Source organism: Chaetodon auriga, chromosome 15 (assembly GCF_051107435.1).
Source record: "Chaetodon auriga isolate fChaAug3 chromosome 15, fChaAug3.hap1, whole genome shotgun sequence".
Taxonomy (NCBI): Eukaryota; Metazoa; Chordata; class Actinopteri; order Chaetodontiformes; family Chaetodontidae; genus Chaetodon; species Chaetodon auriga.
In genome coordinates, this window is record NC_135088.1 from 14734198 (window position 1) to 14756941 (window position 22744).

The window sequence follows — 22744 nt, forward strand, 5'->3', positions numbered from 1 at the left end:
TGAAGTTGATTCACCACATGAATCCAATCATGGATGATAAGTCTGACATGTATTCACACAGTCAGATTATTTCATAAAACAGCTGTATTCTCAATGGTTTGCAGACGGTGTCGTCTGTGCAGTGTTATTCAAGTGTTGCATCAATTTGAATAATAAACAGAATAAAATGGTTTCTTTGTTTCTCTCCTCTGCCACAGGATCAGTCCAGGAGAGATGACCCAGACATGCAGCTGATGCTCTCCAGGATTTTTTTTTTTTTTTCTAAAGATTTGGAGCATTCCTTAAGAACACAGGGAGGATGCTGCCCTCCGCAGATCTCACGGTACCAGAGCCGGTCTCCTTCCCCGGGAAACTCAATAATGCATGTAGACAGCAGTGTTTAATCCTGCGTCTGAGAGCTTAAAACTCTGTTAGCAGTCAGTGGACAGTAATGATCTCAGTATTGTGCTCACATTCTCGAGATAAACTAGGCTTTATTTTGGTGCTGAAAAATCAATTTCTTTGTGTGCTGAGCTCCTGTGTCCATCAGTAGTGATGACAGTGTCACGTCAGCCTGAAACCCTCGGAGCAGAGGGAGAAATGTGAAATTACTCTGTGGTGCAGCACCATTTGATCTGCTTTTAAGGCTTATGTCTCTTTGTATACGAGTGCTTGGACAATATTCCTTTGTTCTTTTGTACCAGATTCACTTTGAAGGGCCATGACTGCCCAGGGTAGATGTTTGGTTTAAGTGATGACAGCAAATGAGGTCCACTTCCACGTGAAGTCCAGGACAAGGTTAATGGCTCTCTGGTGCACACCGTCAGGACACAAACTGAAGTCAGAGGAGAGTCATATTAAACATACACTGTTTTGGGGAAGTCATGGTCGCTTGACTTTTTTTTGCACCCGAGCAGGTCTGCTTCCTGTGGAACAGGAAGAGATGACTGACTTTTGAACCGTGAGAGGATGGGTGTCGTCATCGTTTCTACTCAAAACCTCCACATGTCAGGCCCGACTGGCTGCCACACTGCAGCATGAATGAGCAGCTCATTGCTTTCCACCAGCAACTTAAACTCATGTGCTTTTATCATAACTAAGGCTGGTGTTGCTGATGGTCATTTGAAGTACTTAATGGTAAGGGAAAGATGATCAAGATTTGATCTGTTTTCTCCTCAGGTGAAGCTGCAGAAATCAGCTTAACAGCTCAGCAGCAATTAGATGTGATTAGTGACAAAAGTTGCACGCTTACGGCAGCCTTATCGACTCCATCACGTCATGTTGCAGCGACTGTTTAGACTTGCAACTTGATGCCGTTCTCGTTGTCTTTCTGTCAAAATTGCAGACTGTTGCTGTGAAACACACCGCATGCCTCCACATATTAGGCAAGCAGTCTGTTTTGACATGTGACATTAAAATGATACGTAAAGATGGAGATACCAGCACTAACACCAGCATCCAACGACATGCTTGTTACTCCACTTCACTGAATGTTTAACAAGGCGAGTAAACGTCCAGCTTCACAGTCTCCAGGTCAGCTGCTGTAGTGTCGCTGTCTATCCTAGTAGTTAAAAGCTGCCTCGCCGACTCTTAACCACAAGGTCTAAATCAACTCCTTATAGTGATTGATTTTGGGAAATTTAAAGCCTGGCACAGTCTCACTGTCATTATTGATCCCATACAACCCTGTTACATTTGAGATCAGGTTGCATCCCTGCTTTGCTGCAGAATATGTGACACTGAACTGCAATGCTTTTAATCAGGTGAATGTGTATTAATGTGGCTGGATCTGATTCAGAAAATGAGTTCATTCTAATGCCCCACACTTGCTCTAAGCATCCTCAATCTTCCCCATCGACCCCCCCCCCCCCCTCCTCCTCCACCACCACCACACTGCGGACAGTGAACTGGGCCAAGTCCTGAGGCTGCTAAGTGGATGGTACTGCAGCACTCTCTTTTTTGTGAGGTGCTTTATCTCTTTTTCATTCAAACCGTTTGCAAACGTCAGTCTGAGCTATTGGTCCCCAAAGACAGAGAATAAGCCCGCTGCTCAACGGGCCGATTTCAAACAGAGGATAACTGTCAAGGTGGCAAAACAAGAGTGGGTTTTTTCAATTTTTTTTTTTTTTTTTTGAAGCATATCGGAAACTTTCAGCCATTACTGTGAGTAATATTTTGCAGCGACATAGACTGGCACTCGTGACTATAACCCACAGTTTGATCCTTTCGTTGATAATAACTCATTTCCCTGCTGCGCAAGCAATTCTCCACACATTTGTGCCTTTAATATTACACATGCATTGCCACTTCAAGAGTGAATTTGACTGTTGCTTTTTAGAATTCTCACTCTAATGATGTTTTCATAACATGCCAAGGTGCTGCTGACAGTATCACAGAAGCGTAGTTACATTTAAAGAAGTTGTTGGTGCTAATTTCCTTCGACATCCTCACGCCTGTCCTCTTTTTTTCACATACTGATTGTGACTGCATCTTTCAGGGTAAACGAAACAACATGTTTCCCTCTGTGTCACTGATATCTACTTCTCCTATTTCAAAGAAGGATGCGATCGGCTCCAAAAAGTCTGGAGGGGAACTTATTTCAACGAATGTAAATGCCTTGGGCCAATCAGCAAAAAGAGTCAATGACATGCTGTCTTTGTCTGCGTCTGCTCTGCTGTACAGCACTGCTGTTCTGGATATATGTGGAGGTCAAGCCTCCCTCTGGACTCCACAGAAGGATAAAACATCATCTCTACACAATCAAATATATTTGATTTCAAGGAGAGCTGTCCCCCTTTAAATGTGTCCTTCAAAAAATTGAAAGTAAGTCTTCTGCCTAATGAATTATTAATCAGGCTGGGCAAAAGGGGGCGAGGGTTACCAGGATGTTAATTATTCATTGGCTGGTTGCTCCCTTGTCCACTCTCAAACCATCGAGGATGCACGCACAGACACACACAAACCAGAGCTGATTTATTATGATTTATATCTAAGTCTGTGTCTGTGTCTGCATGTGCACGTGCCTCATGTTTTACGGTAAACCAATATGGTTGAGGTCATCCAATGTGTGACTTCAGACACGTCCGGTCCAGTTTCAGTTCTTTTTGGGCTGCTTTTTTAGCTGCTTCTTCATAAACTGCTAAATTGTAGAAGTCAGACACTGCCACTGGGAGTCGGAGCAGCAAATCTGAAACGGTGCATCTTACACATTGTTTTGTATTATTTTTTTACTCATGGCGGCGGATGCATAATCAATGAACTTCCCCCTTCCGTAAATGCAAGGAGGAAGTACGCTCAGAAAAGCTCCTTCTATAGCATTGTCCATATTAAAACCTGACTTCCTCTAGTAGTAAATAGCACAACCTAAAATTGATGCACTCTCAAATACAAATTTAAGCACTATTGTTTGCCCCATAACCTACGTGCCGCTCTGCCTCAGCAAAAGAAAGCACCTAACTCACACTATTGTTTGATCTTATTTGCCATGACATCGACACTGTGTGCTGGCAGAGCACTGCCACTTCCTGTGTATCTGAAAATACACCTTGTGACAGGCCATGTGTGTGACGAAGGGATGGGCAGAGAGAGATTTAAGGCCTGAATGTGAGATGGCTTCAGTGCATGTGTGTGTCTTTGTGTGCCTTTGCTGACTCTATAAAAGCCTCATACATGTGGCGCGCAGTGACAGGAAGAGCAGCTGTCCCTCTGTGGCAGCCTTGTGTGTGTGTGTGTGTATGTGTGTGTGTGTGTGTGTGTGTGTGTGAGGGAGAGAGAGAGAAAGGAACTGACCCTCAGCTTCATGACTGTATCGATTATGGTGAGCTTTACTATTCACTGTTACTCCTCTGTCATCAGTGCAACCAGTCCTGAGGCAGAGGCAAAAAGATTGCCCAGTATCGCTTTAATAGCAATCTGGATTGTTACCCTACCTTGTCCACATTCAGAGGAAGAGACGCTGACCTCCCCCGCTTCCTCACCATCCCTATTGTCTACCCAAATGCAGCCGAGTGCCCATGAAATGGCTGCAGCGCCAACAGTACCCAAGCTGTATCCCCATTTCTCAGCTGAAAATCTTTGTTTATGGGAGCACATCTCTGAGAGCTTTCTGCAGGTAAGTGCTGCTTATGACTTGAGGGTGCTGCAGTGAGGAAAGGCCACTTCTACACGCTCGCCATCAAACTTACAAGCTACACTGGCTAAGCCTCTGTCATGATCTGCTATGATTATTCAGAGAAACAGAATACTGTCTCTTGTTGACTTTCACAGCGCAGGCATCGGTAACGCCACCCATCAGAGGGTCTGTATGTGGTGACTCTTTGGGTAGGATTTCACCATTTATATGATATCATTATTTTTGGCTATTTATTCATATTTTCACAGTAAAATATACAAAGACTGAAAAAAAAAGGATTCTAAATATCATATCTATGCCAGAGTAAATCAATGTTATGCATTCAGTATTTCCATGAAAACCTGCACCTTTACCTTAAAGCTTGTGTCAATGTAGTTACAAGCAAGTCCAAAAATCCTATTCATCCAAACATGAACAAATATCCTAATAACACACTCTTTCTGGGGAGGCCCACTGTACATCTGCACATCGCAGACAAGCACTTGCTGCAGTTTACAGCCTCTCTCCTGTCTGGTGGCTTTGTGTCATTTACACCAGCCGCTCTGCACCTTCTGACCTACATAAAAATGAGCAGCTCGTGCACCACTATGCTAACTATGATGATGCACATAGCGGTTGATTTACTGTCACTTCTCCTGCGATGCTATGGGCGTAGGCTGTGGTCGTAAGCATGAACAGGTTCAGTACGAATGTGACTTTACAGTCTTGTAAATAAAAACCCATCACATGCGTCAACAGGACGCTGCTGTGCGTCGTGTGAATTACCAGTGTGCACTAATGCTTGCATGCAATGATTCACTGAGCCATTACAACCTGCTCAGCTGTGAAGTTTATCAGCGTCTGCCTACAGCTAACATTATTATTTCCAGTGCTGTTTTTTCTTCACTAAGGTATAAAATTGACACATAATCCCTCTGGCTGCGAGGCACATATTTGTGTCACATTAATTAAAATGACCGAAAATAAGAGAAGTGTGGCAGAACTTAATTTCAAAGCAAATGTGAGACACCTCTCCCCTCCCCTCCCCTCACCCCTCCAGCCCTCTTCCCTCCGCTGAGGTCACGTCTCACAGCCAGTTTCTGCTGTGCAGTGGCTGTTTACAGACAGCGCAGCTATGAAAGGTATCTGTTCAAACTGCTTTCACTTCTTCATGAGCGCAGCCTTTAGCATGTAAATGAAACAGTTGAGGTTGCAACTTCCTCCTCATAGTTGACTGAAGAAAGAGACCCTTCAGTCAGAAATAAATACACTGATGACCCCTAACATTTCATGTGATAGAATATTCTTCATGAGGGTATTTTTACTCTCCTCTCAGTGTGGGATGCTTTCTGCCTTATTGATCTGTATCTGCCGAGTGTGGGGATGAAATGACGCGGTGAGAGCGTGAATGGACGGTCCTGGTCTGCTTTCAGAGGCTCTGAATACCCTCCAGTGCATTTCTCGTGTAATAGCAATGAGAACAATGAGAAGGAGTCACTGCACCGCTTAATGCTTTAATGTACGTATGACATAACTGAGAGGGACCTTACGATTAAGGACAATGACCTCCTCCGCTGGATTTCATTTTAAAATGAAACGCAACTTTATAACATGCAAACGTGTTGTATGTTGAGGGATTTTTGTACACGTGGCTTGTCTAAATATAACAGTTATACAGAGAAGTATTCACAGCAGATGCTTACATAAATATGTTTCATGGAGGCAGCAGCTTCCACATATTTTAGGACTATTACATCAGGGTTTTGTTGTTAGAAATCCCTGACTCAAATTCTTACTCTCCCTCTTTATCACTCCATAGAAAGTGCAATAATTACCCAAACTATTACAACATCATTTATTTAAATAGCTCTAAAACATCCATCATTCATCAATTATGATAATGTTCTTTGTACTTCAAGCACCTATTTCTTTGTTCAGCCTTGACTTCACACTCGTGCAGATTTTGTGAAAGGGACATAAAGACTGTTATTCCTTTGTGTCACTTTGAACATTTTACAGAATAGTTTTGTGCAGACAGCAGGTGCTGTAAAACCATCAACTCTGTAGCTACTGAGAACTGAACTAAGAACTAAATATTTGTCATCCTGATGTACCTCCACAGTGCAGTCTTACTCTAAATGAGCCATTCTCTTATATTTTAATAAAACATTGCATGGTCTTTCTTAATTGTGCTGCTGGTCAGTTAAAAAAAGGGCCACAGCCTCAGACAAAAACCAGTGAGGCCTGATCCTCCATGAAGGCCAGTGGCCAAAAGAGGGGACAGGTGACAACAGAGAGAAAGAGCTAAGAGGATCCACCCAGTGGCTTGCAGTGCCAGTATCCTGCCATCCAACGAGGAGAAGGCTCCGCCTGTCCAACTGCCTTCCTCGCTGAGCCCCCACAGGGAGCCTGCCGGGGTGTAGCCATGCAAAATGGCTCCAAAATGAGAGGAATGATACGATGCTGACTCAGAGCATAACAAAATCTGCCTGGTAACCTTGCAACATGTTCATCTAAACCTGCAAAAACAGATCAAAGTCACATTGCTCGCATCTGTGCTGGAGCATCAGACAGCAATTGGTTCAAATATACATACACAGACAAACTGGAAGTTGCAGGCGTAGAAATAACTTTTTTGCAGCCTGAATTTTGCTCATATTGTCAAGTGAAGACGGCTGATTGTTGACTCTTGTCAGCTATTTGCTGAAGCTGATGCTCGGCGGGCAGAGAGTCAATCTGAGAGCCACAGTATCACTCAGAACAGAAACACGACAAACAGTGTGAGCTAAAGTTGAAATCCTGGCAGACAAACAGCACCAGGAGACATCGGCCTGGATCTAACGGGCCTGACAGTGACTCAGTATTACTGCACAGTTGTGTGATGCCACTAACAGTCATCACCAATATTCAGTGAAAAACACACAAAGGTTATTCACTTTCTCCACCTGCATTTGAAAGGGCAAACAGTGAAAACACGGCTCTCTCCTGGAATCCTTTGTGTGTTTTTATAATTTGGTTTCACAACGAGGATGATGGCTTCTGATGTCAGAGGTTATGGTTGGCATAAAACGAAGCATTAGGGATTATTTTAATGGCACTGCCTCTCTGGTAGACAATAAGAACTGATTCTTTATCCACAATGTGACACGCACATGTATACAGTCAGGCTCTCTTGGCTCTTGTTTGGTGCAGGAAATAAAAGTAGGCCGATAGATTCGAGAGTCTCCTCTGACTCTGCTCCCCTCCTACTCAACCTGGAATAGTACGAGTCCCTCAGAAGAAGAATCTCATAGGCAAAGACATCCATGGGTTGTAAAATTACTGCACTAAAAAAACAACAGAACACTTGTGCATGCGTGCTATTCTCTGGTCTTGGACATTTCAGATTATATCTTTTGAGTTCAGATAACAAAAAGCTCTAGTTTTAGTTAATGAGCCTTTCTGGATTTGTTCAGAGTTTCACATATTAAATGTGTCAAACGACTGTGTCGCCTCCAGTTCGACAGCTGCTGGACTGAGGACCAGCAGACTGAGTCCTAATACATTCATGCAGAAACTTCAAGAGGACTGACTGTCAAGTGTCAAGTGTGTCAAATGTTGGCAGACCAGACTCCAAAATGTGCTCATATCCCAGATGTCACAGTATCCAAAGTGGAGCTGAAACAATTAGTCAGTCAATCAATGCCGACAATTTTTCTTGACGATTAAACGACTTAATTGTTTAAGTCTTCAAGGTAACGAACTGTCTCTGCTTCCAGCTTCTCAAGTGTGAAGATTTGCTTATTTTTCTTTGCTTGCTATGATAGTAAACTAAATATATGATAGTAAACAAGCATTTTGAAGATGTCATCTTAATCAAGGATGGACAATGGACATACTAATTGCTAATGAAAATTCTAAGATGAAACATCTCCCTCCCTCTCTCCCATCTCCCTTATCCAAACATCTCATCACCACTCAAACACGAAGCTGGAACTCCTCAGCAATGGCAGGCAGACATGTGAGTGTCATACATGTCATTGTTTCAGGTGATTCGATAAGGGAAAGTAATAAAAACCAGCTGGCCTTAATTGTTAAACTACTTTACCAACGGAGTAAATTTCCATTTGCTTGACTTAGAAAACACGTCTTCAGGAGAGAGGGAAGTTAACAAAGCAGTTTCGTTCGGCTATTCCGGTATTAGTAGGCTTTTAAATTAAATGTGGTTCTGTGCACCTGCTCCGTCAGACAATAGGCAAGTGCTCTTGATTAAGGCACTGCTGGTGTTAGTTTGATTATATTCTGTGTTTCTGTATTGGTATGTACTGTAAATGCAGTGCAGTGGATGGCAGCAGAACAAAAGTCGACAGCGGCTGAGTTGCATGAATAGGCTGCATGCTGTTAGCACAGTTATGTCAGTGCACTTCATGCAGGCCAACTTATCATTTAACATAAAGAATGACTGTAGGTAGGGCAAAACAAGGTGGATATTCACACACACACATACACACACACACACACACACACACACACACACACACACACACACACACACACCTCTAACAATCCTGCATTCAAAGTTGACCCTGATGGAAAACATCACACACCCTCCTGCCAGTCTCGCCAGGAACACAAACACAATGCCACCAAGTCATATTCAGCTGTCACACATCCTTCCTTCCATCATGTCAAGTCCAACTGCATTTTATTGTTTAAAATGCTAATGTGAGCCACAGTGAATACCACATAGCATGAGGAGCCATGCAGCTCAATGTAAATTAAATGGCCCGTCCTTTGAGTGCACTGGCTTATGTAAGCTGCTGCTGCTGCTTGTCCCCCCCCACCCCCACCCCCCACCCCCACAGCTCTCCATCCCTGCTTTTCTTTCCCTTCAGCAGCCTTATCCATCCCCTGAAACCCTAACGTCTCATAAACACAGCCCCATCCTGAATCAGAGAGGGCAGTGAGGAGGATGAGGAGGGAGGGGGCCTGACTCCCGCATCCCTCATTTTCTCTGCCACCTTGAAAACAACACCCCAATTCCGGTTGTGGTTCTCCATTCCATCATTGTTTGTGCACATCACATGCAGTGGTGTTACAATGCTCTTCATCCACACAAATCCCCTGCACACCACAGGCTGCTGTGGCCTTTGCAAAGCTGCATCTAGAAAATAATAATAACAAAAAAATCCTGCTCCTCTTTTTGTTCCTGCATCTTGCTTCTCTCTTTCATTCTCTCAGTGTCCCTCCATCCTTCCCTCACCTCCCCTCCCCTCCCCTCCTCCCTCCACCTTGCCCTCATCTCGGAGTCCTGCAGCCACAAGCGCTCTACAGCAAGGTTTCGCAGTGGCTTCTTCACAATGTCACAACACTGTTTTTAAGACCATCCTGCCCCGTTGGAGAGCGCACAATGGAGGGAGACAGGAAAGATGATGGGGGGGTTAGTGTCGGGAGAGGAGGAGGGGTAGGGGAGCCAGGGGGGAGGCTGGGGATGAAATGCGACAAAGGTTGCGAGCTGGATTCAAACCTACAATGTCGCGTGTAAATGGTATGTACGAGGGCGCCTTGGCTCACTGTGTAAAATGCATTTTTAAAGAGCTGACAACACAATGGGCAGAGAGGGAGCGGGAGGGTAAGCTGGATCATGATATGATAATGCCAAGCCATTATTTCATATCCTTCTTGCTCTCATACATTGTCTCTGGTTGGCTTGTGCGAGTATAACAGCATGCCTGTACGGAGGTATGTGGCACACACGGTGTGCAGATCCATCCATCTGAATTCATTATCATCAGAAAGAGGAGAGGGGAGGCTGGAATGTGAATTCTCTGTAATCGCAGCAAAGAAAAGGCTTACCTCCACATTTCAGCTCTGCTCGACCCTGCCTTGTTTCATCCTGTTCCTCTCTGCCGACTCCCTCCCCTTCTCTCCCCATGACAGCATTTTTCTGCTATCTATCTCCACGGTGAGGCTCTTTCTCCTCCTCCTTCAGTTCCTCCTGTCTGCCGTTCTCTTCCTCTCTCCAAAAATAAAATAAAACAACAGAACACACGCGCGCACTTCCCGATCTGTGTCTACCGGCTCCTCTATTCTGTTGTTAAAGTCAAGAGGCAGGTTGATTTGTGCTGTCCTCCTCCCTCTTTCTCCCTCTCGCACTGATTCTATTCCATTCACATCACACTAAAGCCAACCCCCTCTTTCTCCTCCTCCTCCTCCTCCCTCTCTCTCTCTCTCTCTCTCTCTCTCTCACACACACACACACACACACACAGCTTCACCCCCCCCCCCCCCCCATCTCCTTGTCAGAGAGGGGTTGAGGCAGCGACGGACAGCAGCAGCCAAGAGGAGAGCTCTCTGTGCCTTAAACTGAAATTCATAATGCTTTAGGGGCAAGGCTGTGAATTTAGGAATATGCTGAATCAAGGACTCAAGATCCCCATACAATAAAGTGACACGCACAGCAGGTAATGTGGCAGATTAGACGCTGATGCAATGATGTATCAAGACGGCCACCTCCCACAGTCTCTCTTTTACTAATATATTGATGAACAGAGACACATTTAAAGTCTCACTCTTCTGTGCCAAAACCGACATTTCTGCACAACAGAGATAAAGACTCCAAAGCAGACACAGGGGCAAGGGTGAAAATGGCTGCGTGTGTGTGTGTGTGTGTGTTTGTGTGTGTGACAGTCTGTTTATTTGTAGAGACCTCTGTGTACTCCCCAAACGTAGTCAGTGGAGGGCTGAGGCCATAACAAACAACCAACCTGCTTCAGAACAATGAGAGTGCAGGAGTGTAACAACATAGGTTTCTTTTCCCATCAGTCAATGCACCATCTTAAAAAAAAAAAAAAAAAACATAACTGAGAGTTTGGATGAGCCTTTTCATGATGCTCATGACAGCAGAGGATTCACGCCGCTTAACCTACAGTGCAGCAGAGCCAAGAGTCCGGCACCATCCCCCTAATTACTGTATGGAGACTCGTCCCGGCCGTACCATATGGCCGTGTGTGTTACCAGGTCAGTGGCTCTGGTCTGGGGTTGGGGGCAGGGAGGCGGAGCTGCCTGCGTTGTTGGTGCTGTGTGTCTCGAGGAGATAAGAAAAATAAAAGCAGAAGTACCAGTTGATGGTAGTTGAACGGTCTTCTTTCAAACCAGCGTACCTCATCGTCTGTTTATGGGTCAGGTGGTGTTTTGAGGATCTGCTGCTTCCTCTGGTGAGAATGACAAGAGACAAGAGAATGAAACTGAATTTCACCATTTCCTCCTGACAGTGTGGGGTTCATGGATATCTTATGCATGTGAACTAAAAGATTTAAAGTCAAACTATGAATATTCATGAATAGAAGTATGAATAGAAATTCCCTGATGACGCCACATTCTGGTGCCATCAATGCACTTGGTTTACTGGTATTTGTGGCGGGTATAGTTTCAGAGCTGGGGCATGATTTGTGATCGACTGAGCTTCTCAAACTGTTCGTCACACCAGAGGTCATTTCGTAAATGAGGCACCACCACGACAATCAGTGCTACAGTGACACCATGTGGAGACGTTCCACTGAGGCCATGAAGACTCTTCATGCTTGCAGCTCTGCAGACAAACATGTTTTAATGTTCAAAGATTTGTCCCTCTCCTGTCATATTACATTTTATGAGACATCAAATGCTAGAGACAAGCGGCTTCAAACAATGGTAGACAGCCAACAGCCCAGTAAAACCAAGGCTCATTCTCAAAGTTCAACTCATGTGAATTACAACCTGAATGCTAGAATGCTTTGCCTCTTATCATCCCTTAATTTCCTTTAATGATTCATCTGATAAATTGTATTTTTTCCTCCAAAATGATAGTTGTTAATAGATAGCTTTCAACAATCTAACACAATGATCTGTGCAGTGGCTGCAATCCAACAACCATGAATAATAAGACTGCAACTAATGATTATTTTCATTAAAAAATTATTTTCTTGACTGATCGATTTGTCTATTGGACCGTGCTAAAGGGTGAAAACTGATCATCAAAACCAAAATATAGCCTACAAGTATAATCTTATAAGACACAGAAAGGCAGCAAATAATCACATTAAGAGGCTGAAAACAAAGAATCTTAGTGATTCAAATATGGACAAAATAATAGCTAATTAATTTTCTGCTGATCTAATCAATTAATTGACTGATGTTTGAGCTCTAGTGCACATATAAATTATAATATAATTTATCAGGACAAAATGAAATAAGAAATACAGCCTACTGTGGTCTCAGAGGTCCAGATAAAGCAGAATGAGCCACCAGTGAGGAATCAGGATGAGGAAACGTACCAAATGCCAGGAAGACTTCCCAAATGAGATATGTGAGGACGATATTAGATGAGTGTGAAATTCCTCTCTGTCCTCCATGGGGACTGGTGTGTCTCTGCAGATGTGGAAAGAAAATGGGTGTGATGTGGTGTTGGGAGGGAATTCACCAGAGTCAGTGCAACCAAATGTCAGAGAGGAGACTTCCAACCTGAGCGTCAGGTATCAAACAGCATCAGCACTGAGCACTGACAGCACGCAGATTCATTTTTAATCATCACATCAGAGAGGAAGTGTGGTGATTCAAATAGAAACTAACAAAGAATGGCCCAACACATCTCTGCAGGTGAAGCAGCATGCTGCTCGAGGTTTTAGACGACACCCAGCTAATGTGGTTTGGCGTGTGACAGTTTGCCTACCTGCTCTGTCCAGATGTGGAGGTGTGACTCAGCAGCAGCCAATATCCAGTCCAGGAAAATCAATTAACTCACTCACGCAGCAGTGACTTCAGGCTTCCTCCTCAGTTTAGATCACATTTAAAGTTATTACCTGAAAGCGTGGAGAACCACGTTTGATCCACTGCAGGTGTCCATTTGCTGTTCACATTGAGCCGGTCTCTCGCCAGCTGTAACACAGTTACAGTGGTCAGGTTGCAGGTTCTATTACATTTCCCCTTCAGCAAGGACACACCTTTACCCCATTTCGGCCTGTGGTTTCAACTTTGGTTCATGCAGTTTTTCACACACACGTAGGGGAATTTGTCATGTCGCCCCCTGGTGGCCAGTGTACAAGCTCGCTGAAAGGGGAGTTTGGCCCAAACAGCACCTCATGACTGGTGTCCGTGTTGATTGTGCTCAGCTCTGCAGGGTTCTTCATTTCACAGCGCTGATGTGTGACGTGTTTAAACACCGGCCCGTTGTCTTACCTGTGTATACAGCTGAACCTTGTTCTCAGGCCTCTCTGCCAATAAAAATACTCTGAGACTCACATTTTAGGACAAATATCCAAAACACTGTGGTGGTTTTTTAAAGATTTTTCTTTTTTAACAATTCAACAAGCTTTTCATATCAAACGTTCAGATCATACTCTCAACTGTGTTTCACATAAAGGTATACTAAATCATTTCAACAGGGTAAATTCAACATCCTTTGTGACATGTAAACATAAAACACACACTGAACGTAAGATATCACTTTCAGGTCTCTTCCTGTTGATATTGTGCAGCCAGTTAGTTTACATGAAGTAAAAAAACAAACAAAACAAAGACAACTGTACACAAAATGTACATTCCTCTAACAGTTCAACATGGCTTCTGTCTTCTAAGCTTTTTTTTTTTCTTTTTACAATAAGGTTCAGTATGTACACTAATGGGTGACATATGTTTAATCTGAGGATTGATTTGTCTCATTGCACACTGTACAGACGATCATGACTGGATTATCTGGGAAAAGGAAGAAATATCCAACTGAATGATCACAAAGAGCATAAATATATCCAACTATTGAACAAAAAAGGGAGATAAAAAACAGAGGTACGACTGTAAAAGATAACAAACCTGAATCGAGCATGTTGGTTCTGAAGGAACATTGAACTGTAGGTCTTTCTGTATTAAGATTTTTCTCACAGGCACTCCAACAGAATCACAATAAACTCAACGTTACTCCCCGTGTGAGCCTACAAGGGCGGGTATCTTACTCCCAAAGCAGATCTGAAAACGGGGCTCCTTGTGCCTTTTCCCTGTTTACACACTCAACACACACTGGACTGAATCACAAACAGAAGTGTGAGTGGAAAGCAAAACTTGTGTTTCCAGCGAGACCCTTCTGAGAAATGTTTCGAGGCCTGCACAGACAGTGACGACTGAGTTTGGAGTGCTGTTCAGACATTAGCTGTCTCGCTGTTTAATGAGTGCTACAAGTACATTTTCCATCGGCTGGCATTCCTCCAATGAGTAAATCATAAAAAAGTGATCTTGTTGGAGAGAACTGTTTACAAACAAATCTGTTTGGGACAGAAAGGATGCAGACCAAAGCCCTCCCTGCACAGGTGGAAATGCATCATCCACCTTATCTGTCATTTGTACATTAAAAATTCCACCATAACTTACTGACAATATTTTGCCAAACACAGAGGTCATGCGATGACATTGGTCCTGTGTGAATCTGCATCTCTGTGACTCGGGGTCGTATTTTGTTTAACTGTCAGACAACTGAACAATTATGAAATCTGATCGTGGCTCCTAACACACTGAACAGCAGCTGTGCTGTGAGATCGGCTACAGTGACGTTTAAAACGAGTGATGACAGAGAAGGTTAGGAGCAGCGAAAGGTCATATTCAAGTCCAGGCACGGAGCATCTGTTACTTGATCTAAATGAGCTGCGAATGCGTAATTATGAATGTAACACAAGCAAAGAGAGGCCAAAACAACTGCAATCTATCTCATTAATGTGGCTGCTGAAGGACAGATGAGCTCGGGCTGAAAAACAGGCCTTCCTTGTTGATTTTAAGGAAAATAAATCCCTTCTTTCTTTCTAAAGGTCCAGTGTGTAGGCTTTAGTGTCATCTAGTGGTGAGGTTGCAGACTGCATCCCCAATCCCCCATCACCTCACACCCCCTTTTCCCCTTGTAAGAGAATCTGAAGTGGCTACTGTAGAAACATGGTGGTGTAACATGGAGGACTCTGTGGACGAGGACCTGCCCTCTGTAGATATAAAGAGCTCATCCTAAGGTAACAAAAACACAACGATTCCCATTTTCAGGTGATTTTACACCAATGTAAACATACTTATTAATTGTATGTTCCAATTCTGCAAATGGATACCCCTAAATCTTACACACTGGTCCTTTAATGTGATGAAGCCACTCACTGTAGAACTGAATTTATAAAACCACCTTCTTGTTCTCACAAGGTGGTCCGTATTTTGCCACTTTAGCTTTAATTTACACTATGAAACAGACGCCATACGTCACTTTTAACGCACTGTCGGTCATTAACAGGGTCTTTTACACAGTAGAAGGTGTATTTTTTGGCGGCATCGCTGACAAGCAGTGTCTCTTTTGTCCCCGTGTTCAAGAGCTTTTTAAATCGTCAATATATAATGAATATTCACAATAAAAGCATACAGAATGCATCTCAGGTGACAATTTAGGTTCCTTGTTTCTTATCTGAAGACGAGTCCTGGGTTCAAAAACGTGTCGATGCTCTCGGTGAGACCGCTTGACAGAAACCTTTATCTGATCCACCGCTTGTTTTGAGTCTGTTATCTGCCGGTGGGGGAGGGCGTTTAGCGGACCGGGCCGGGACTCTACCACTTGCCTCTCTTGCTCCAGTCCTTAGGTGTGAAGTGAAGGCATTTTGGATCTATGCGCAAGTGTCTCTTCTGCATCGCTCTTTCGTGTCCATCCACAATGTCCTCTGAAAGGGTCAGGATGTACTGACCCTACATTCAAGAGACAAGACAATGTTAACATTTTATAGTTTCACTTTTTTTGGGGAAAGTAAACAGGTATGGTTTCATCAATATGTGAACTGACTGGATGCCACTAGTGTGCATTAGCTGCCTGTACTTCAGCATCAAATATTGCTTATTTCATCAGTGAAGGCTTATGACACTGAAAACATTTCTCAGACGTAAGATTCAAAGCATCTGAAACATTTTGGCGTCTTCTCAGCCAACAGTTGAATGGAAAGTTGTGTAAAGACTGATGATAAAAGTGTGGAAGAACAGTATTTTGTCTCATGCTTTTAGTATTTAACAGTGGTAGGCGTCAAATTACTGACTCCTGTTTACTCATTTACACATCAGCCTTCCACGTCAAGCACAGGGGTGATAAATCGGGTGTGAGGACGGTCTCTCACCTTGTAATAGTTGATGAGGTTGAGGTACTGAAGTGTTGAAATAACGTCTTCCTTCTTTACACTTGTGATCTCACTGATTTCACTGCAGGTTAAAAAAAAGGGAACCAATCATTAAACTGCAGTTTAAAAATGATTCTTTGGAGACAATTAACGTTGTGATCAAGTGGCAACAGCCACATACTTGATGGTAATCTGCGGCCTTTCTCCATTGTCAGGTTTGAGGTCCATAAGAATTTCCAGGATGGTCTGGGACCAGTAGGAGCGATAGGACAGAAGACCAAGGTCAGACAGCGGCTTCTCTGGAGTTCCTGTCTTCCCTTCTACTTTGGACAGCTCGTAACCTGACGAGCACACAGTGAACAGACGAACACCACAGGTGAGAAAAAGCCCAAATAATTTGAATGTACAACTTTATGCCACTGTTTCGGACTCTACACTTACTGAACTCAATGAGTAGTTTGCCGTAGCCTCTCCTCTGATAGGGAGGCAAGGTCAGGATGCAGGCAACGTTATAATCTTCAGTCGACTCTTTTTCCTGCAAACAGAAATTCAAAACTAAGGTTTGTCCTGGGCTCGCCCCTGGATAGACAGGGGGCCATTTCCAAGCTGCACCAGTAATTAAACATTCTTTGCATCATTTGTTTACCTTAGAGAAGTAGCCCACTATGTGGAAGCCTTTGGAGTCATACTCCGTCATTACATAAAAGAGGAAAGGGTCCGTGTCGTAATACAAGGTTTTGTGGTCCAGGAAACACTTAGCAAGTAAACACAGGTTCTGGGAATAAGTCTGGAAAAACACAACAGACATTTATCAATCAAAAACAAAGAAACGTTGTTAGAAATGTTGAGGAGAGAGAAAAATATCCCATCACTCACTTTGTTTTTCCTGCCGTCAATCTCAAAGAATGAGATGGTGCCTTTACGGTAGATCTCATTGCCGGGAGGGTGTCTTAGATTGCATTTTGTCTGTGGAAGATGAAAGACACGAGAGGATGAGAGCAATGTGCAGGCAATCTAAGCAGCAAGAGATTAAGGGCTTAAGACGGTGACATACTGATGATTCTTACCAAATGCCTCTGGAGACACTTCAGGCTTTTGAGGTACTTGAGACAGAATTCACAGAGGTAGAGGATGGGCAGCGTGGTGAGTTCCTGTGGGTACGGCGAAAAGTACCAGGGCTTCAGTCTGTGACGTCCCAGCTCTATACACTCGATATTTTTCATCCGGGTGACGATGTCGTCATGGCTGCGGTCGGACACCAGGCTGCCCGTCATGCGGGGGGCAGACGGGATGCCGTCCGAACTGTCTTGGGAATCCTGGTGGTAAACAATGTGGACACTGGGCACATTAGACACTCTTGGTGCAGCTATCTGATCAAATGGAGAACAAGTATTTTGACATATTTAGATTTCTTTAAACCAGTAACATGTATAATTATAGTGGTTGTACATGTTACCAAAAGGGTCTGAGGCAAGCAGCACCTCCTTTTTATTGGACCCACTACAGCACAGCTGAAATTGGACAGCAACACACAATCAAGGGGCAACAACAGGAAATAAACAGACCTCTGGTGGTGGTAGAAAGACACTGGCACTTTGAGGGTTGTTATACTGCAAAACCTTTATCATCTAGCAGAAAAAGACACAAAAATACAGGCTTTTGGAAACTAATGAGGGAAATAAATGATTCTTATTTGTACTGAACAGTTCGATCGAGGGGCAGATTGAAAACAATACTGAAGTTCAGTTTAACATTTGTAGTTTTCATGTATTCCAGGGTGGGTTCATCAGGAGCTGGCACTGACAATCACAGGTACAGAGAGAGAAGATAAACAATGAATGCAGAGTGAGCGAAAGGACAAATGTTAGACCAATGACTTGATGTGTGTTTGACACATTGTTTTGTTTATTTTTATAACAAACACAGTGTCTATAGCTGCCTTCTTGTGTGTATCTAATCTCTCTTCTGACAGGTTATGCCACTAATCTCTCAAATCAATGAACACACATTTTAGATCACTTTGTCAAAGATCATTTCATTATTTTGAACTCTCCATATAATAACATTCAGAAGATATTTTCAAGGTCTGCAAATGACTCACTGTGCAGTTGCAACAATTAATTCGGTCACAGCAGAAAACAAACCAAAATAAAAAGCCAATGTAAGCCAGCTCAACTTCACATGGAAATGAACGAAAGACTGAAACTTCTGTACTTATTTACTAAATATACATAAATAAATAAATGTTTGTCCTGCTTCCATTGTGGAAAAACATAACACAACAGTTTTCAAATGAAAAACATTTTTGTCAACATGCTCATATACTTGTGGTTTCTATGGATGGTTATACAGAAATGATTACAAATGAGGTGAAAAAGTCTCTTTTGGGCGAGTAAAGAAAAGAGTATTTAAAGGATTACAAAGCATTCGTGTGACAACTTCTACCTGAAGTCAACCCATGTTTGTATACTGTGTATGTGCTGAAGCTGCATACCTCGTCAGCTGCCCCACAGTTAGCTTTCCTCTTCCTCCCGGGCTGCGAGGGGACGAGTCGTCGTGCGGTGCCGTTCTATCATTAGAAAAAAAAAACAAAAAAAAAAACACGTTAGCCAGCGTTAAAACACTTCACCTCAAAAGCTGAAGAAACCAAGACTATTCTCTTTACTGTTGTGAGCGAGGAGAGCTGGTCATGGTCTTCGCGGGACTTGAAGGTGTTGGTCTCTCTCACAGCGGGAAAAACAGATGCTTGAGAGGCTTCAGCTGAACTTGGCAGGGAGGGCACGGGGGTGGCCGGAGATACCTGAGTCGCCAAGGGGACGGCCTCCACTTTCCTCTTCTGCAGCAAACAAAGGCTGTTAGACATTTTGGCTTGAAATGAGCGCAGACAGACCAGACACTTAAATGAATCAAACTCTTCATGATTTCAGCCGGACAAGACGCACGTGTTTTCAAACACACACCACCGTAATGATAAAAGGCTGGTTACTCTTTCATGAAGGAGCGCCATCTTAATAATACCTGCTTTTTGTTCACTAACACGAGCTAAGAATGTGTACGTTTTAAAAACCACATCATGTCAATTTAAACAGGTTTTAACAATTTCCCTATCTCCAGGTTAAACTAGTCCAATGCAAACTACACCCTATTTAAACCTGGTATTAAGATGCAACACAGATCAGCTGCAACTGCATTACGTTTACACTTACAGCTAAATATGTGTCTTCAGTCATCTTTCACCCCTAAAATGCCAATTGACATGCATCAACAACTTTCAACATTTTCCCTGATGTGTGATTTATTGTTAGCTGCTTCAGTACACTCAGATTTGAAAAGAAAAAAGAAAAAAGAAAAAAAGATTTCATTGAAATCACAGAACAATCCACCTTCAAAACTACATCAGATTACAACATAAACAGAGAATACCAGCTACCTTGACAGATTTGAAGCTGCAATGTGGCTTGACAAGTCCAGTGCATACACCTGACAAACATTTGGGTACACTGTGTGTTAAACCTCTTCCAGATGTGATCTGCACGACTGGATCACCATCTTCTCTTTTTGTGTCATGGTTGTTTATATCTGGATTTCCATGCAGTTCAGCATGACCCGATAGCTGTATGATATGATTCACAAGATACATGTTAACACCAGGTTTAAACAAGGTTTCAGTCATTTCTAGAATGGGTAAATTCAAGTTGTACCGGTGTGGGGAGAGTTTTGCCTCTGGAAGGAGCTGTGGCAGGTTGTAGGTTGAGATCTAGACTCTTCCTCTGAATTGAACAGAAAGGAAGAGAAGGAAGGGGGTTAAGTGGCATTCATTAACCCTCAGGTTAATACTGAGGTGTTCACTGTGTCTTCAATAACAACTGACACAGTGTTAAAAATTAACAGTTTTACAGAAATGATTTGGAGTCAAGTCTGGATGCAAAAATTTAAGAATGAAAACAGATGATTTCAATGTTTCCTTAAGTGTGAAGATGAGGTTAAATGTGTATTTATATGTATATACAGCCAGCAAACACAAGCACATATTCTGTTGGTAGATTTTAACAAGTCATTGCATGTCATTAGTGACCATGTAAACAACATCTTGGAGCAGCACTGAGTTTTTCTGCCCAGTGAAAAAACACATAAAACCATTCAAGAATTGACCACTGATTACAAATACCAATCTAACTTGTAACGATCTCCACCATTCAGGCCATTAAATCCACATCCAGCATTTACAGTACAGTAACTGAGATTGACATTTACTGACAATTGACATTATGTGAGTATCTTGAAGCACTGTGAAAAGATAACGAGTCTGACACATGGTCTGATCTCACCCATTTATAGAAATACCGTCCACTGGCCTTCCTTGGAGGCATCTTTTAAAATCTCTCTGTCACTGTTGCAGCTGTCAAACACACTGGGATTTAAAATGTGGCCTCATATTGTATAAACTACTGTCTTCACAGTGGCAGAGTGACGCTACCTCGGGGTGGGCGATGTCTAACAAAATGTTTACATACTTTCTTTTCATATACATGTATGTTGGATATTAATTCATCTCTCTATTTTTTGCACATTTGAGTCCATGCACAGCCCATCCTCACCTGCTCTGTCCTTACTTTCCTCCCTACACCCTGTGCTTCAGCCACCTAATTAAGCAGATCCTCTGATTATAAAAAATATTTCAATTACTAGTCATAGTGATGCAACTGCAGAATATCCCAGCAAAAAAAAAGAAGCAGCTGTGATCGGATATCGAGATGGCGGTGAACCACCTGGCATTATGGCAGAGTTAAATGTGCTGGGTGAGACATGGGGTGAATGACAACATAATGATTAGAAATTATTAGTTTAAAGCAGATGCTCATTCTCTTCGATTTTGTGCTCTCTGGCTGACATGACTTAAAATACGTAGCCATCAGTTCAAAGGTGCTAAATGCCTTGATAAATTACTCTTATTGGCTTTTTACCCAAAAAGCTTTTATTGGATCAAACGGAAAATCCATTGCATTTGGCGGGTGTTAATTTTGGACCCTGTCTCTGTGTGTGGCAGGGTGCGCCCTGGTGTTAGTGCGGACAGCAGGAGGCTTGTAACTCACAATGTTACAACAGTAGATGGCTCAGAGGTTGATGACTGTCAGCCATTGGCAACATACAATGGCATCATCCATTGGCCCAACCCGAATGCTGCCAAAACTGACTGTAATGTCACACTGTTTGGGCATCTGAGAAAAACATTTGGTGGCATTGTTTGTGCTTACCACTTCTCTTTCTGGGGAACTCGGACGGGAGCCTGGAAGACCATTCTTGGTGGGTGTTTTAGCTTCTTTTTTAGGGAACTGAAGCTTCTTCATGTCCAGCCGGTCCCCTGTGACCCACTCATCCAGGCGCTTGTTGACTTTTAACACAAGCAATTTTACACAAACAAGAACACATTTGCTGTGATGTTTCTGTGTAATATAAGCGACGATGACAGTTCAAATGCCAAAGACAAGAATGAGTAACACAAACTATACTCACAGTCAATATAGTGAACATAGTAAAGTTTTCTCGCAGACACTTCCTTCACACTGAGGATTTCGGCCAATGCTGCAAGAAAAGAAGTCAAATTAAAACTTGCACTGAAATCAAATTAGAAACTACTTGTGACGGACTTCCATAAAATAACTGATAAAACACCACATTTGTTGGATTAAACCTCACTAGTGTGCATACTATTGCTATTATATACAAGTGTGACTATCATTATTATTATTGTTGTTGTTCTCGTTAATTTAAAGACCTGCTGAGACTGTTCATAACACACAAGTAAGTAGAAATCTTCACACAGGTAAATTTTTATGGCCATTTTTCACAATCTCCTGAAAGTTTATACACAATTAATGGAATAAGACACACGTAAAATAAACACTGCTTGCAGCCACAGTCACAAGACAGATGTAAACTGTTACGAGATATTAAAGCATACAGAAGAGACATCTCTACTTAACAGATTTATTGTCTTGAGGTTTCATAGTGCGTAAGAGTGGATAGTTATACTTCTTCAGACCTCTAACATCAATTTTAATAAGAAAGCTCTAACTCTCTGGTAATAAGTATTTTATTAAAATGTCCCTGACAGTTGGCCAAGGTAATTTCTTGTTGGATGTAATAGTGATTTCAGCAAGCAGTCAAATTACATCCTTTCACATCGTACAACTACATGTGTTGGCTGTGCGTGTGGTGTTTACAGTGCTTCAACCAGAGGCCGTGGCGCCTGGTAACAACAGCTGAGGTTCGCTAGTTAGCATTAGCTAGCTTAGCAGTGGAAAAACAACCGGACAATACTTACGCCATTCGTCTTCGTGTTCTTGGTTTTTACGGAGAACGGGAAGGCGACAGCCCTCAACAATCTCGACCTGCAGAAAATAACACGTTAATTTCCACCCTGAAACTGGTCAGTGTATCTAGAATAAAATTATATCTCCCGAAAACCTACCGAAGACGAGTTATCCGCCATTTTCGTCATCTGTGAGAGCAGGAGCAGGGT

At 42.8% G+C, this 22744-nt stretch overlaps 2 protein-coding genes across 7 annotated transcripts in view; both read right to left on the bottom strand.

Annotated features, from left to right (window-relative positions):
* Positions 1-10226, bottom strand: part of sipa1 (signal-induced proliferation-associated 1) — a 31208-nt gene extending 20982 nt beyond the window's left edge. For all 4 annotated transcript variants that reach the window (XM_076750023.1, XM_076750025.1, XM_076750026.1 and 1 more), the window contains exon 1: positions 9926-10226. The gene's annotated coding sequence lies outside the window, so the exon portion shown is untranslated. The remainder of the gene's footprint in view (positions 1-9925) is intronic.
* A 3161-nt stretch (positions 10227-13387) lies between these two features.
* Positions 13388-22744, bottom strand: LOC143332782 (histone acetyltransferase KAT5-like). 3 transcript variants are annotated; one of them, XM_076750573.1, is made up of 16 exons: positions 22694-22744; positions 22547-22613; positions 21736-21804; positions 21477-21613; positions 19923-19991; positions 19652-19834; positions 18887-19057; positions 18716-18790; positions 17787-17849; positions 17289-17537; positions 17098-17187; positions 16868-17008; positions 16663-16756; positions 16403-16562; positions 16222-16303; positions 13388-15802 (listed from the first exon to the last, which is right to left on the bottom strand). In XM_076750573.1, exons 1-16 carry the CDS (start codon positions 22721-22723, stop codon positions 15668-15670), a joined length of 1815 nt encoding a protein of 604 aa, XP_076606688.1. In that variant the 5' UTR covers positions 22724-22744; the 3' UTR covers positions 13388-15667. The 3 variants fall into 3 exon arrangements, with proteins under 3 accessions (XP_076606688.1, XP_076606690.1, XP_076606689.1); XM_076750575.1 differs by lacking the exon at positions 19652-19834; XM_076750574.1 differs by lacking the exon at positions 17787-17849 and having other exon boundaries at positions 13405-15802.